Source organism: Atractosteus spatula, chromosome 3 (genome assembly GCF_055471065.1).
Source record: "Atractosteus spatula isolate fAtrSpa1 chromosome 3, fAtrSpa1.hap1, whole genome shotgun sequence".
Taxonomy (NCBI): domain Eukaryota; kingdom Metazoa; phylum Chordata; class Actinopteri; order Semionotiformes; family Lepisosteidae; genus Atractosteus; species Atractosteus spatula.
The window spans coordinates 65,881,191-65,893,599 of record NC_142708.1 but is presented as its reverse complement, the minus strand read 5'-3'; the positions used below and the strand labels follow the sequence as shown (position 1 = coordinate 65,893,599).

General features: G+C 39.1%; 1 protein-coding gene across 2 annotated transcripts; it reads left to right on the top strand.

Annotated features, from left to right (window-relative positions):
* Window positions 1–613: 613 nt before the first annotated feature.
* LOC148838259 (G protein-coupled receptor 4) lies at window positions 614–6,868 on the top strand. 2 transcript variants are annotated; one of them, XM_088911918.1, is made up of 4 exons: window positions 614–689; window positions 3,159–3,371; window positions 3,861–4,246; window positions 4,743–6,868. In XM_088911918.1, exons 2-4 carry the CDS (start codon window positions 3,336–3,338, stop codon window positions 5,128–5,130), a joined length of 810 nt encoding a protein of 269 aa, XP_088768044.1. In that variant the 5' UTR covers window positions 614–689; window positions 3,159–3,335; the 3' UTR covers window positions 5,131–6,868. The 2 variants fall into 2 exon arrangements, with proteins under 2 accessions (XP_088768044.1, XP_088768043.1); XM_088911917.1 differs by lacking the exons at window positions 614–689; window positions 3,159–3,371 and having other exon boundaries at window positions 3,516–4,246.
* Window positions 6,869–12,409: the final 5,541 nt, after the last annotated feature.

Genomic DNA, 12,409 nt, shown 5'->3' with positions numbered 1-12,409 from the left:
AGGTTTTCACACAAGACCTTCTCAAATCTATGGATGTCACTTAAAATTCTGATAATTAATATTATCCTGATGAGCTCTATCCATTCTAAAGTTAAAAATACATGAAGGAGAAAGAGATAAAACTATATAAAATATAGGACATATGCGTTTGAAGTAATAATCCTCTTTAAAATCATAGTGTCAAAATCATGTTAAAATGAAGACTTTATGACTAACTAAGGAAAAAGAATCAGCACTGATAACTGGAATGGTTGTGGCCAAAGAATACTTTCAAAAATTAATATGTGATTGTATCCTGTTTCAAGAGCTGGTTGAATGAGATTCTCCTCAATTACAATGGAGTAATTTGTGACTACTTCTATAATACATTTTGACTCTATTCTTATCTCAACAAGAAAACTATAAAATACATAAACAAGTTTGATCTTTTTATTCATTATCTGGCTCTTTTTCTGGTGTTTCTTAGTTTTTTGGTTCAGCTAGAATACTTAGAACAAGCAGACTTTATCACTGACATCACAGGATGTGGTGCAACAGTTGACAACCCTCCTTCTTGCTAAAGATTAAAAATAGGCACCTGAGACTGCTGAGGCAGAAAAAAAGCTACATCCAGCTACATTTAAAGAAAACAGAAATGTGGTGAATTGACAGCCACTACAGAATTTAGCAACAAAGAGATACTGATAAAAGTAAGTATTTAAGACTTTTTGCTTGGTTTTAATGGTGTACCACTATGCGTAACATAGCTTTTGTTTCCTCTGCAGTGATCCATGTTTTTACACTTTCTATTCACTTTTCAAACATCAGGGAGTCAGCGAGGCATGCAGCAGTCACCACTAACAGCATGATGCAGATTGCACAGGATATTGGTTTTCTGTTGGGTTTTTTTTCTATGTTTGAACAATATTTAAAATTCAGCGCTGCCCGAGAGGAAATAAGAATAGTCTAGAATATTGCTATTAATATCTAGGTAATTATTTAATGTCAACGCAGAAATATCCATCTTGCTTCTGAGACAATATATATTTATAGGAAAACATGGCGCAATCCTTTTCTTAAAATGAATTAAACATTTATTTCCAAATGAGAAGGGTTGAAGAAAATGAAAAAAAAACACGAATGTGATAAGTGCCTCACCTCAGCTTATGCTTATTTTAGGTTTTAGGAAAAATCATTAGATAATTGCTACATACATAAACTGTACATAGATGTGTATAGGAAAAGAATATGTGCTGGAGATCATAATTATTATCGAAACAATTTGGAAAACAGTTATGAGCCTTTAGGAAATTCTAAGATCTTCTACAGCACCAGGATTTCCAGGATTCTATTTCCAACTGATCTGCTCTTGCTATCTACAGTTAGAAAATATGGACCTAAAGACTACTACTTAGATACCAGGGCTATGAATACAGCACCATACTGGGAATTTGAAAATACTGTACATACACCATAGTGAAAAAAACTGTAGTAATAGGAAAATAACATAATGATATAACACTATATTTTAATTGTGTGGCCTGCTTTAGGTGAGACAGGCTTGGAAATGATTTGACATGTTTCTTCAAATAAAAATGCTCAGGAATTAGAAATATCAGTTGTGGGAGTGTGGAACAAGCTACTCATCCATGTTGTTGAAGTTTATACTCTGGATTCCTTTAAAAACTGCTAGATGAGATCCTGGGATCAATCAGGTACTAAATAACAAACAGGCTATTTGGGCCCAATGACATTCTCTTGTGTGTTCTTTAGGAAAAGTCACAATAAAGGCAATATGTTAACCTAATCTCAAGAGGTTCTATGCATACTCATAACCTAAACAATCTAATTAGCTATAATCTGTTTAGTCTGAAAATTGAACAATCTAAGCAATTGTCTAATCAATCAATTAACCTGTCCCACTAGAAAATATTTCCCAAATTACAATAAACAGTTATGGCCATGGAATAAAATTTTGATCCTCTGGAGTTAAACTAGCAGAAGTTGGTTCATCTCCAGATAAACACAGAAAAAAAGATACGTTTCACATTTCACAGGGACCCAGTGTAATTTACATACTGTATCAGCAACAGAATCACCAACTTTGCAAAGCTGATGTTGGGAACCTGTGAGTTTTTCTAGTAGCAGTTTGCTTTATGAAAGTTATATTTAATCCATATCTTTATGTCAAGCAGGGACTTGTAAAGTGCAGAGACCACAGCATCTGATGTGGCCCATCAGTCAACTTGTCAAGAGTGTTGAAGTGAAACCCAGTTGGCTTCTTAGTCAATTAGTAGCTGAGTGCCAGTGATCCCCAAATGGTACTTCCGTATAGATTCTCAATACTGGAGGATTATTAGGTACTAAGTATCATTTCATCTACCAACTTAATCACATGAGCATCTTCAGATAATATACTGTAGGTGTCATTACTGCAGGAGATGAGATCAGCACCTGGTTATGATTTTGTTGTGCACGAATTCCATGAATGTGTTGTGCTGTTTTGTAGTGGGGGAGATCAATTATTTGGAACATTTTATTAATGTCAGAAGAAGGGATTACTGCAGCCATCCTATCTCAGTAGCACAGGTATAATTATCATCATTAACGAATCATAAACTCATTGTCTAGAGTGAGGACAGCCATCAGTCCTGGGACCTCCTGGGTTTTCCTTTCTCTCCTCCAGTGGGCATTTTTTTTTCACTCCTCCATGCCCACATTTGTTCCCACAACTGTTGTTACATTGTTGAACACAATACTATTCTGTAACCTGCTCTGTGGTGTAAAGAACAAGATTGATTGATTGATTGATTCATTCATTCATTCATTGGATGGCATTCTGTTTACATACTACCCTACGTAAACAGAATAAGAATACAGAATCTGTATTTTGTCCAATTCCTTCCTAATCCCCTTTACTGGCAAATTGTCTTTTATTCCACCCAGCTAAAAGTACTGCACAATTCCTACAGATAACAAAATCTAGAGGTATTAAGATCAGAAGCTATAATAAAATATTCAATTTGAGTAAAAAAGCTGCATAAAAGTCAGTATGTATCAAAAGCATTAAAAAATCCAAGGATAAGTCTTTCTGCTGTGCATGTTCTATCTGTACGTAAATAAAGGTTACATACACAAGAAGGAAATGAACCCTGAAGATTTATTCTCATTTATTTTAGGATCTGCATTATCTGATTCCAGCTTCACGTGGACTGAATGTCACCCTGCCTGCTAACTTGGAGAAACAGACCATGATGCTTTATTGTGGACTGTGATCATCTATAGAACCGAAGGGCTGTTCACTGATAAGCTCAGCTGAAAACACAACATGGACATGTGCGAACACCAGCATCATCATGTGGTTTTCCTGGCGCGCTTCCCTTCCTCTTTGTGTACTTTGGTTTGATGTCTTTTCTCATTTGCATAATAGATGGTTAGAAATAGAACACCACGCTGCAAAGTGTCAGAACCTGTGGAATGCACGAAATAAAACTGTTGTTCAGATACAGCTCTCTGTTGAACTGAAATAACAAGTCCTTGCTTGGCACTGGCCATTGGGCTTTTTAATTTACTTAATGCCAATGTGAAGGAACGCAAGATTTCCTTATAACTCTGTTTTTTGTCCACAAGAATCTGTTTATCATTATTGTCCTAGTGCTGCAGTATAAATTTGTAAGCTGTGTGCGGCAGAGATGGCGGAGGACAGTTGTAATATTACTTTAGCTGTTGACAGTGTAGGACTGATATCCATCTACAGCTTGGTGTTCGCACTGGCATTGCCTTGCAATCTGCTATCACTGTGGGGACTCTACCGGCTTCTCCGTTCCGGCAACGTAATGCCCATCTTCATCCTTAATCTGCTGGTGTCTGATCTTCTCCAGGTTCTCACCTTCCCCATGTGGATCATCTACTTGAAAAACGGGCACAAGTGGACCTTTCAGGCTGGTGCCTGTAACTTTGTGGGTTTCCTCTTCTACATTAACCTCTATGCCAGTGTGGCATTCTTAAGTCTGGTGGCACTGGACCGCTATCTTGCCATCGTTCACCCCCTCAGGAGCAGAGGGTTCCGGACAGTCAAGGTGGCACTGGTCACCAGTGTGATTGTGTGGGTGGTCACTTTCCTGTTTTGCCTCATTGGGCTTTACCCCACTGTGTACGACGAGAAAAACCAACTTTGCCTGGAAAAATATCCTGTTGCCAAGCGGTATGCCATGTTCAAGATAGGAACCATTATCCTGGGATTCCTGGTGCCTTGTTGCATTCTAGGGTATGTAAGACTGCTGTCTGATTTTCTCTTTCTTCAACACATCAAATCAGGATACTTATAATCAATTTGTGTGGGTGGTGCCTTTGGAGCAGCACGGTGGTGCAGTGGTTAGCATTGCTGCCTTCAGGGAGCTAAGGCCCCAGGTTAAATTCAGGACTTGGGGTGCTACCTGCATGGAGTTTGCGTGGGCTTCCTTTGGGTGCTCAGGTTTACTCCCAGAGTGAAAAGACATGCTGGTGGGTTAATTGCCTTCTGGGAAAATTGCCCCTGGTATGAGTGTGAATGTGTGTCTCCCGCAATGGCCTGCCGCCCTGTCCAGGGTGTACTGTGCCTTGCAGACCCTGAATTCAAAGAAGCAGTTAGAAAATGGATGGACGGGTATAATGTCTAATGTCCCTTTAAGTGTGAGGCAGTGATAGAGGAATTGCACAAATGCTGAGAGCTGTTTAATGAAGTATGCTGCACCTAATGTCTTTTCCCCCCCTGTCCTCCATAGGTACACATCTGTCCGAATCCGCTGGGAACTACGTTCCTCCCCATCTGTGACCCAAGAAGAGAGGAGGAAGATTGTCGGAATTCTGTGCATCATCACAATCATCTTCATTGTGGTTTTTGGCCCTTACCATTTAGTAGGAAGCTACAAGTTTGTGTACTATTTCATCACCGACAGCAAGTGTGACATGGAAAGGACTCTCTTCCTCTGCTACCGCTTGTGTTACGGGCTCACCAGCCTCAACAGCTTGCTGGATCCCCTCCTCTACATCTTCGTTTGCGATAACATCAGGCAGGAGCTTAAGAAGTCCCTGCCATGCCTGAGGGCATACCAGATGAGAAAGGAAAGCCAAGTCCAACTCAACAGCAATGTTGAAATTGCATCACTGTAAGAAAACAGGCTGTTCTGCAGCAGCCACTGTGGACAAATTCAAAACCTCTGTATTTAAATTCAAAACCATCCATCCTTCCATTTTCTAAACGTCTTTACAAAGTGCAGGGTCACAGGGGGGATGCTGGAGCTATCCTGGCAAGCCATAGGTGGACACATTTACACCAGGGCCAATTTTCCAAGAAGCCAATTGACCAGAAACCAGTAAACCAGAGAACCGGGAGGCAAAAGGCAGGAAACACTCTGGACAGGATGCCAATCCATTGCAGGGCAAACAGACATGGACACAAACATACACCAGGGCCAGTTTTCCCAGAAGTCAATTAACCTATCTTTGGTCTGTGGGAAAAAAACTGAAGGAAACCCACGACCCTGAACTGGAAGAAGCACTCAGAAAATGGATGGATGGATATCAAAAATATATCAATATTTAGTTTCTGGGTGCCTCCAATAGTCAAGATAATCCAAGATAATAGATTTAAGACAATTCTGAGTGTGATAGAAATACCTCCTGTTTTCAGTCCTAAATGCGTATCTTTTTTAGTTCCCTCAGTGCCATCACTGAGCTGACACGATCATTTCCTTTCAGGAATTTAAATGCCTTTATTGCTCGTGCTGTCTTGAAGTTACCTTTTCCTCAGTTCAGAACTAAAGATGTTCAGTTTCTTTAGACTGTGGGTGGTGTTAAATAAAGGATTAGCCTTGTTGCTGTCTTTTGAACGCTTTGAAACTCTACAGGAGCGTCTTAATAACGCTGGTTCATGAAGCCCACAGACACCATAAGTTACAAAGTGTGATTTCTGGCTAACATAAGGGCTAAGGAAAGGAGTCTTCCAGGTCCTCTGGGTTTATTGTGGGCCAAAATATCATGAATGTGATATCCAGATCATATTAAAATACTGTGTACCAGTATAATTACATTCCCTTGTGTAACAGTATTGCACAGGAGCTGGAGCCTATCCCAGCAAGCAAAGGATTCAAGGTAGGATATAGCCTGGACAAGATGCCAGTCCAGCTCAGCGCACACAGGCACACACTCACATATTCCCAGAAGCCACTTAACCTGCCAGAAACTCTTTGGAGGAAACTAGGGCACCAGAGAAAACCAACACAAACATGGGGAGACCATTTAAATTCCACACATGTAGCACCAAAAGAGTAGTGAATCCAGGGCCTCAACACTGTGAGACAGCAATCATAAGCTGCACTGTCCAGTCCCTAGTTTAATAATTTTTCTACATCTTGTTCTGTTGCATTTTGAATAAGGACATTAAAAGTATGTTGGGAAATGACTGATTGCAAGAAACAACAGAGAATATCAGTGCTGTCAAATGTCTCCTGTCCATGTTTCTTTTCTGTCAACTGGAACAGGCATGACAAAAGTAAATGCTGTTTCTTGACTTGTCTACTCTAATTCTATGCCTTGTCACATTTTTCTCTTTTAAAGTAATGCAAAGTGTGATTTATTGTTGGCTAATGCATTGCAGCAGTAATATTTCACCATTTCTTAAGGTGCTTTTTGCTATTGCTTTTCAGCCTATGCAGCTCACTGTGTTTTGTTTTAATTAGTATGTGCAGTAAGATATTTATTCCATTGTGGCCGATATTATTCTGCCCTGGGTCATAAATAATAGTCATTGCTAATGCCTTTCAGCTGCATTTGAACTCATTACTATTCACAGTGTTCCTTCCTACTGTCTCACTCAACTGTAATCAACAGTTTCTGCACTTAACCAAGATTAAAGAGCAAAGAAAATTGCTCCACCCAGGAGCTCCAAAGAACTCTTTTTTTCTGTTAGGCACAGAACAGGGTTTCTCAACATTAGTCTTTGCTGACATCAAGTGTTCAGAAAGGAAATTTGTTTCCTTTAATCAATTCATTGTGCAGTTAGTTCTCTACATAATGAAATATTTGATATTACTGGTATTCCTTTATTTACTTTCTTTTGTAAAAATAAAAAATAAACAAATACAAATATGGTGCATTGTGCTATGATAGCATCATTCCTGGATGGTAATGTATTGTCTATCCATCCATTGTTTCACCTCTGCATCCAATTCAGGGTCGCAGGGGAGCCAGAGCCTGTCCCATCAAGCAAAGGCAAGGCAGGACACACCCTGAATGAGAAACCAGTCCATTGCAGGGTAGACACACAGACACTAACACGTGCACACTCACACCAGGCACACCTTTCCCAGAGGCCAATTAACCTACCAGCATGTCTTTGGACTGTGGGAAGAAGCTCCCAGAGCAACCCCACTCGAACATAAGGAGAACTTGCAAACTCCACACAGATAGTACCCCAGCTCTGGAAATCCACCCAGGGCTCCAGCACTGGGAGGTAGCAATGCAAATCATTGTGCCACCATGCCATTCATTATGAATTATTATTAATAAAGTTTAATTGATTATTAATATTATTATTATTCACTTTTTTAACACAAAACCTTCTTAGGCTTACTTAGAAAACTTTTCCTCTCTACTGTATTTCCTATTCCTTGTAAGTACTAATATCATGTGTCATTTTCTTTCACATTTTTAATGATAAAGAAAAGCAGAAAGGCACTCAATGTTCCTACACTGAGTGCTGCTTCTTCCTAAGAGACATCACTCTCAGGATATGTGGGGAGCATTTTAACCTCCAGAGACACACATTCACATGCATAGCGAAGTTGGGGTACCCCGACACATTTTGGACATTTTTTATGTTTTAAATCATTAAAAAATGAACACTAGAGCACAATAAAGCAGAGGCATGGTACAGAATACAAATATTAATAACCTAAGGAAATAAGGAAAGAGGTTATTGTCAATATTTAAAGTTGAAAGATCCAGAGCTCAGTAGTTCTACATCAGTTAGCATTTAATTACAAGAAATAACTGCCCGCCAATTAGTGTTAATGCTTCCCATTTCCCATTCACTGTGAGCTGCACTTAATTTATGCTCATTGTCTTGGTCATCTGAAATTATGCCAGTAGCAGTTTGTTTCCATATACCCCAGTTCTTGCTGCAGAAAAAAAATCATCTACAAGTTTGGAATGTAGGTTTTATTTAAAAAAAAAACTCAAAAACAAAGATTTTAAACAAAAATAAAATGAAATACTTAACAAAATGGTGAATGTGTCCTTCACAAATACAGTACCATTTTAAAATTAGCTTTTTCAAACTTCTTTTTTCTGTTGTGCAACAAAAGACTAGCAGACGGTTAAACACCAGACATTGTTAAATGACTTAGAATTTGACTTAGAATTTGAACTTCTCCTGGGAGAAGCATGCATTTTGTCTGCATCCAGCAAGAGGTAAAATCTTCTCCCATTACCTTTCTCTAAAGGGAAAATTCTTATTCTTATTTCCCTACCCTACCCAAATGAAACAAATAACACCCTATAATAACTCTCTATAGCTTTGGGCTTCAAAGAGAAGAAAGGGATAATTTTCACTGAATAATGACACTAGACTACAGAGTTCATTTGGACACTCTTCAAAGATCTTTCCCCAAAGAGCTAGATATCAATATTGGCCTACAATATACTGTATGAGCAATTCTTATTTTTTTTACAAACAAAACAGAAAATGATGCAGTAAAGGGTTCAGATTCTAGAGAAACTCAATCTATAGTAATCTGACCATGAATAAAGTTTCTACTCTACCCTTCTAAATACAACTTAATCCAAGGCATTACAAATAATATGTATATACAATTTATTCTGAAAAACAACACACAAAAAGGCTCTATACTGGTATAAGTGCCTACATCTTAATAAAATATAAAATTGTAATTTAAACCAGCCCTTGCAACATCTTCTAAATTTGCAAAGAAATTAACCCAGTATTTTTGCTAAACAGTTCTAATTCCACAAGAGTTCTTTAATCAATCAGTTTTTTTTCTGAAAACCAACTATTTAATGGTTAATAAAGAAGTATATTTTCAGCAATCATCTTTCTAATAGACATGCATAAATCCTTTCCAGAAAGCATATAAAAGTACAGCTTCTGACCCTTTGTGTTAGTCAGGTGAGCCTCAGTCCATCAGTTCTGGAAAATGTTGCAGGACACAGCGTCTTGAGTCTCAAAGACAAAGGACAAAAATAACATAGCTGCACATAATTTTCTTTTGGTCAAAGAATGTAAAATACAACACAAATTAGCTGACAAAGGCTGTCTGTTGATTGGAATGACAGGGAGGGATGTCCATTGGTGTCTTGTGACGTTTTGAGCTATTGGAACTCCCCACAGTACAGAATGAACAAAAACAAATGCAGACTGTGCACTAAGACACAGAGTATCTGAGAAAATAAACAGGTTCAGCAACTTTTTAAGGTACATATTACAGTTTACATAGCACAATCTTTAGGAAAAGTAAATGAGACACTTTTTCAAAAACAAAGGAATATGTAAATCCAAAAGCTATCAGAAAAACAAATTAAGAATTTGATTTACGCCTTACTGGGTGGCACGGTGGCACAGTGGTTAGCATTGCTGCCTGAATTTCTGTGGGTTTCCTCCAGCTGGTCTGGTTTCCTCCTACATACAGTATGGACAGCTTATGTGGCTTCTGGGAAAATTGTGCCTGGTGTGAGTGTGTCTTCCCTGCAACAGACTGGTGTCCTGTCCAAGGTGTATCCTGCCATGCTCCCATGAAAAAAAACCCTCAAGCATTTTTGCTAATAAATTGGACTTATCAGGATGCTGGGCTACAAAACCATCCAGAAACTGATTTTATTCTGTTCAGCTGCAGCATCTCATGCAAATTGCAAAGTAATATTTAATTAGCCCGGTAGGGTGTTAGCTTTCCTCAATGTCTCTGGCTTTTGTTTTATTTAAGCTCTCACCTTCTTTGTCTAGTTAACGGAGTTTCATTTAAATATTATTCATCAGGTTCTTCATTCATTCATTCTTTTGACTCAACACTTTCAAGTGTTGAACATTTGCAAAAAAAACACAAAACAAATGACTAAAATAGATTAATAAAGCATAGAATAAAAAACATAAATAGGTATGGAGGTTAGCATTGCTGTTTCAAATCTCTTAGGACCTGGGTGGAATTAGAGTCTAGAACACATTTTGTGTGGAGTTTATATGTTCTCTGCACTTTTTCTTTCTCTGGGGGCTCTGTTCCCTCTTATAGCTCAAAATCATGCTGGATGATCCCGTTTCTCTGCCCATTTCAGTCATGTTTATCTAGAAATAGCTGGATGTAGTAGCAACACTTCCCACCAGTAATAATTAGAAGATTATTTGGGCAGGTACAGTATGTAGGGGAACATGTTTAAAGTAGGCGCAACACCTTTACAATTCACAATTTGTTACATCCTCTTAACACTACTCTTTAAACAGCATAAATTCAGCAAGACGTCGTCAGACACAGCATACAGTACGTTTTTAAGTTTATCCCACTCCTATGCAAAAACAGAAGAACTTGATGCACGGAAAAAAATGGTTTTTAGACTTCGCTTTTCTTTCATTTGCATAATGTGAGGCTCACAGCGTCTGCTGAAGCACAATGAACAGTTCACAGGGAAACGCGACAGGGTGTGGTTAGCTTTTTTTTTGGTTCAGTGTAGCAACCGTTTTCACGCAATATTAGAACCCACATAGGGATTTAGCGATTTGAGCTTCTTATACCACAGTTAATGAATGCAGCGTTCAGTTTAGCCACTAGGGGGAAACAAACTCCATTCAGATTCGGGCGCTGACAGGAGAAATGCCCAGTCCAATATTACTGTATATAAGAAATAAGGAAAGGTGCAATACACACTACATAGACATGATAGAAATAAAGCACTCAGACTTTTCACAAGGCAATTTATTTCAAACAGCCGGTGGTTCTAGAAATGCAGAATAAAAGAGTACTATCTTGTCTTATTTTACAGGGATGAAGTCGTACAGCTGCTTAGGTGGTGTCATAGCAATAACCTGGACTTGAACGTAAAGAAAACGAAAGAGCTAATAGTGGGCTTTCGGAGACACAGGCCACGCACTCACAGCCCACTCAGTATTGATGGAACGGAAGTGGAAACAGTCACCAGCTTTAGGTTTTTGGGAATTCACATCTCTAAATATCTAACCTGGACTGTGAACACTGACTCTATCATGAAGAAGGCTCAGCAGCGCCTTTATTTCTTGAGGTGCCTCAAGCGATGAAGGATGCCAATACATGTGTTGGTGAACTTCTACCGCTGCACCATCGAGAGCATCACCACCAACGGGATCACTGTGTGGTATGGCAACACCTCTTCGCAAGAAAGAAAGGCACTGCAGAGAATGGTCAATATGGCCCAGAAGATCATCGGCTGCGGACTCACCGAGATTAAACAGCTCTATGAGGACCGCTGCCGTGGTAGAATTCTGGCCATCACAGAGGACAGTCAGCACCCCGGGCATGAGCTCTTCACCCCACTGCCCTCAGGCAAGAGATATAAGAGCATACGGACAATTACCACTAGATTCTTCAATAGCTTCTATCCACAGGCAATGAGATTGGCTAACACATTTAGCCATCCCCCTCGGACCACACCTACACCATCACCATCTACCTCATTATGATTTCTTATCTATTGCACATCTAAAGTCATTGTTTACACGTCTGTATTGTTTACATTCAAACTGTCTACATGTTTACTTGTACATTGTCTACTGTTTGTTTGTATATTGTCTTGATGCACTGTTTGCACTTTGTTTTGTTTTTTACACTTGTTTTACAATCAAGAGACTTTCTGTAAGTAAGAATTCCATTGTACCAGTACCGGTTACATATGGCAATAAAGTTCAAGTTCAAGTTCAAGTTATTTCTTTAACCTGTGTAGATATAAGGCCTCTTTTTACGTTGTTTGGTCCTATAAATATGCAAGTAAAAATTCTATGCATCAAGTCAGTGATAAAGAAGATCTGAAAATCTTCACATGTGCTGACAATAAGAGCTCTTCTCAATTTCATGAAGTATATTTGGGGTCGTCCTTCTATAGAAATTATATTGCTGCTCTATAACCAATCCAAAGGGTGACCAGATACAACTCCAGGTTTAAAGGAATGTCCCACCCTGACAAACAACCTGTCTTTCTGTGGTCTTGAGCACAGAATAATTCAGGGGGACGGGATCCAGATATTGAAAATACAAATTCCTTGAGGGCTTCTGGCCAGGGTGGGTGAAGGTGGGTCTGGACTGTGGGATGATGGAGGATGAGAAGAAGCAGAAAGCAGAGGCAGGGTTGTGAGGTCATTCCTGTGGGCAGACAGACCAACATTATTCTCGGAGGAGAGTATGTTATTAAAATCAGG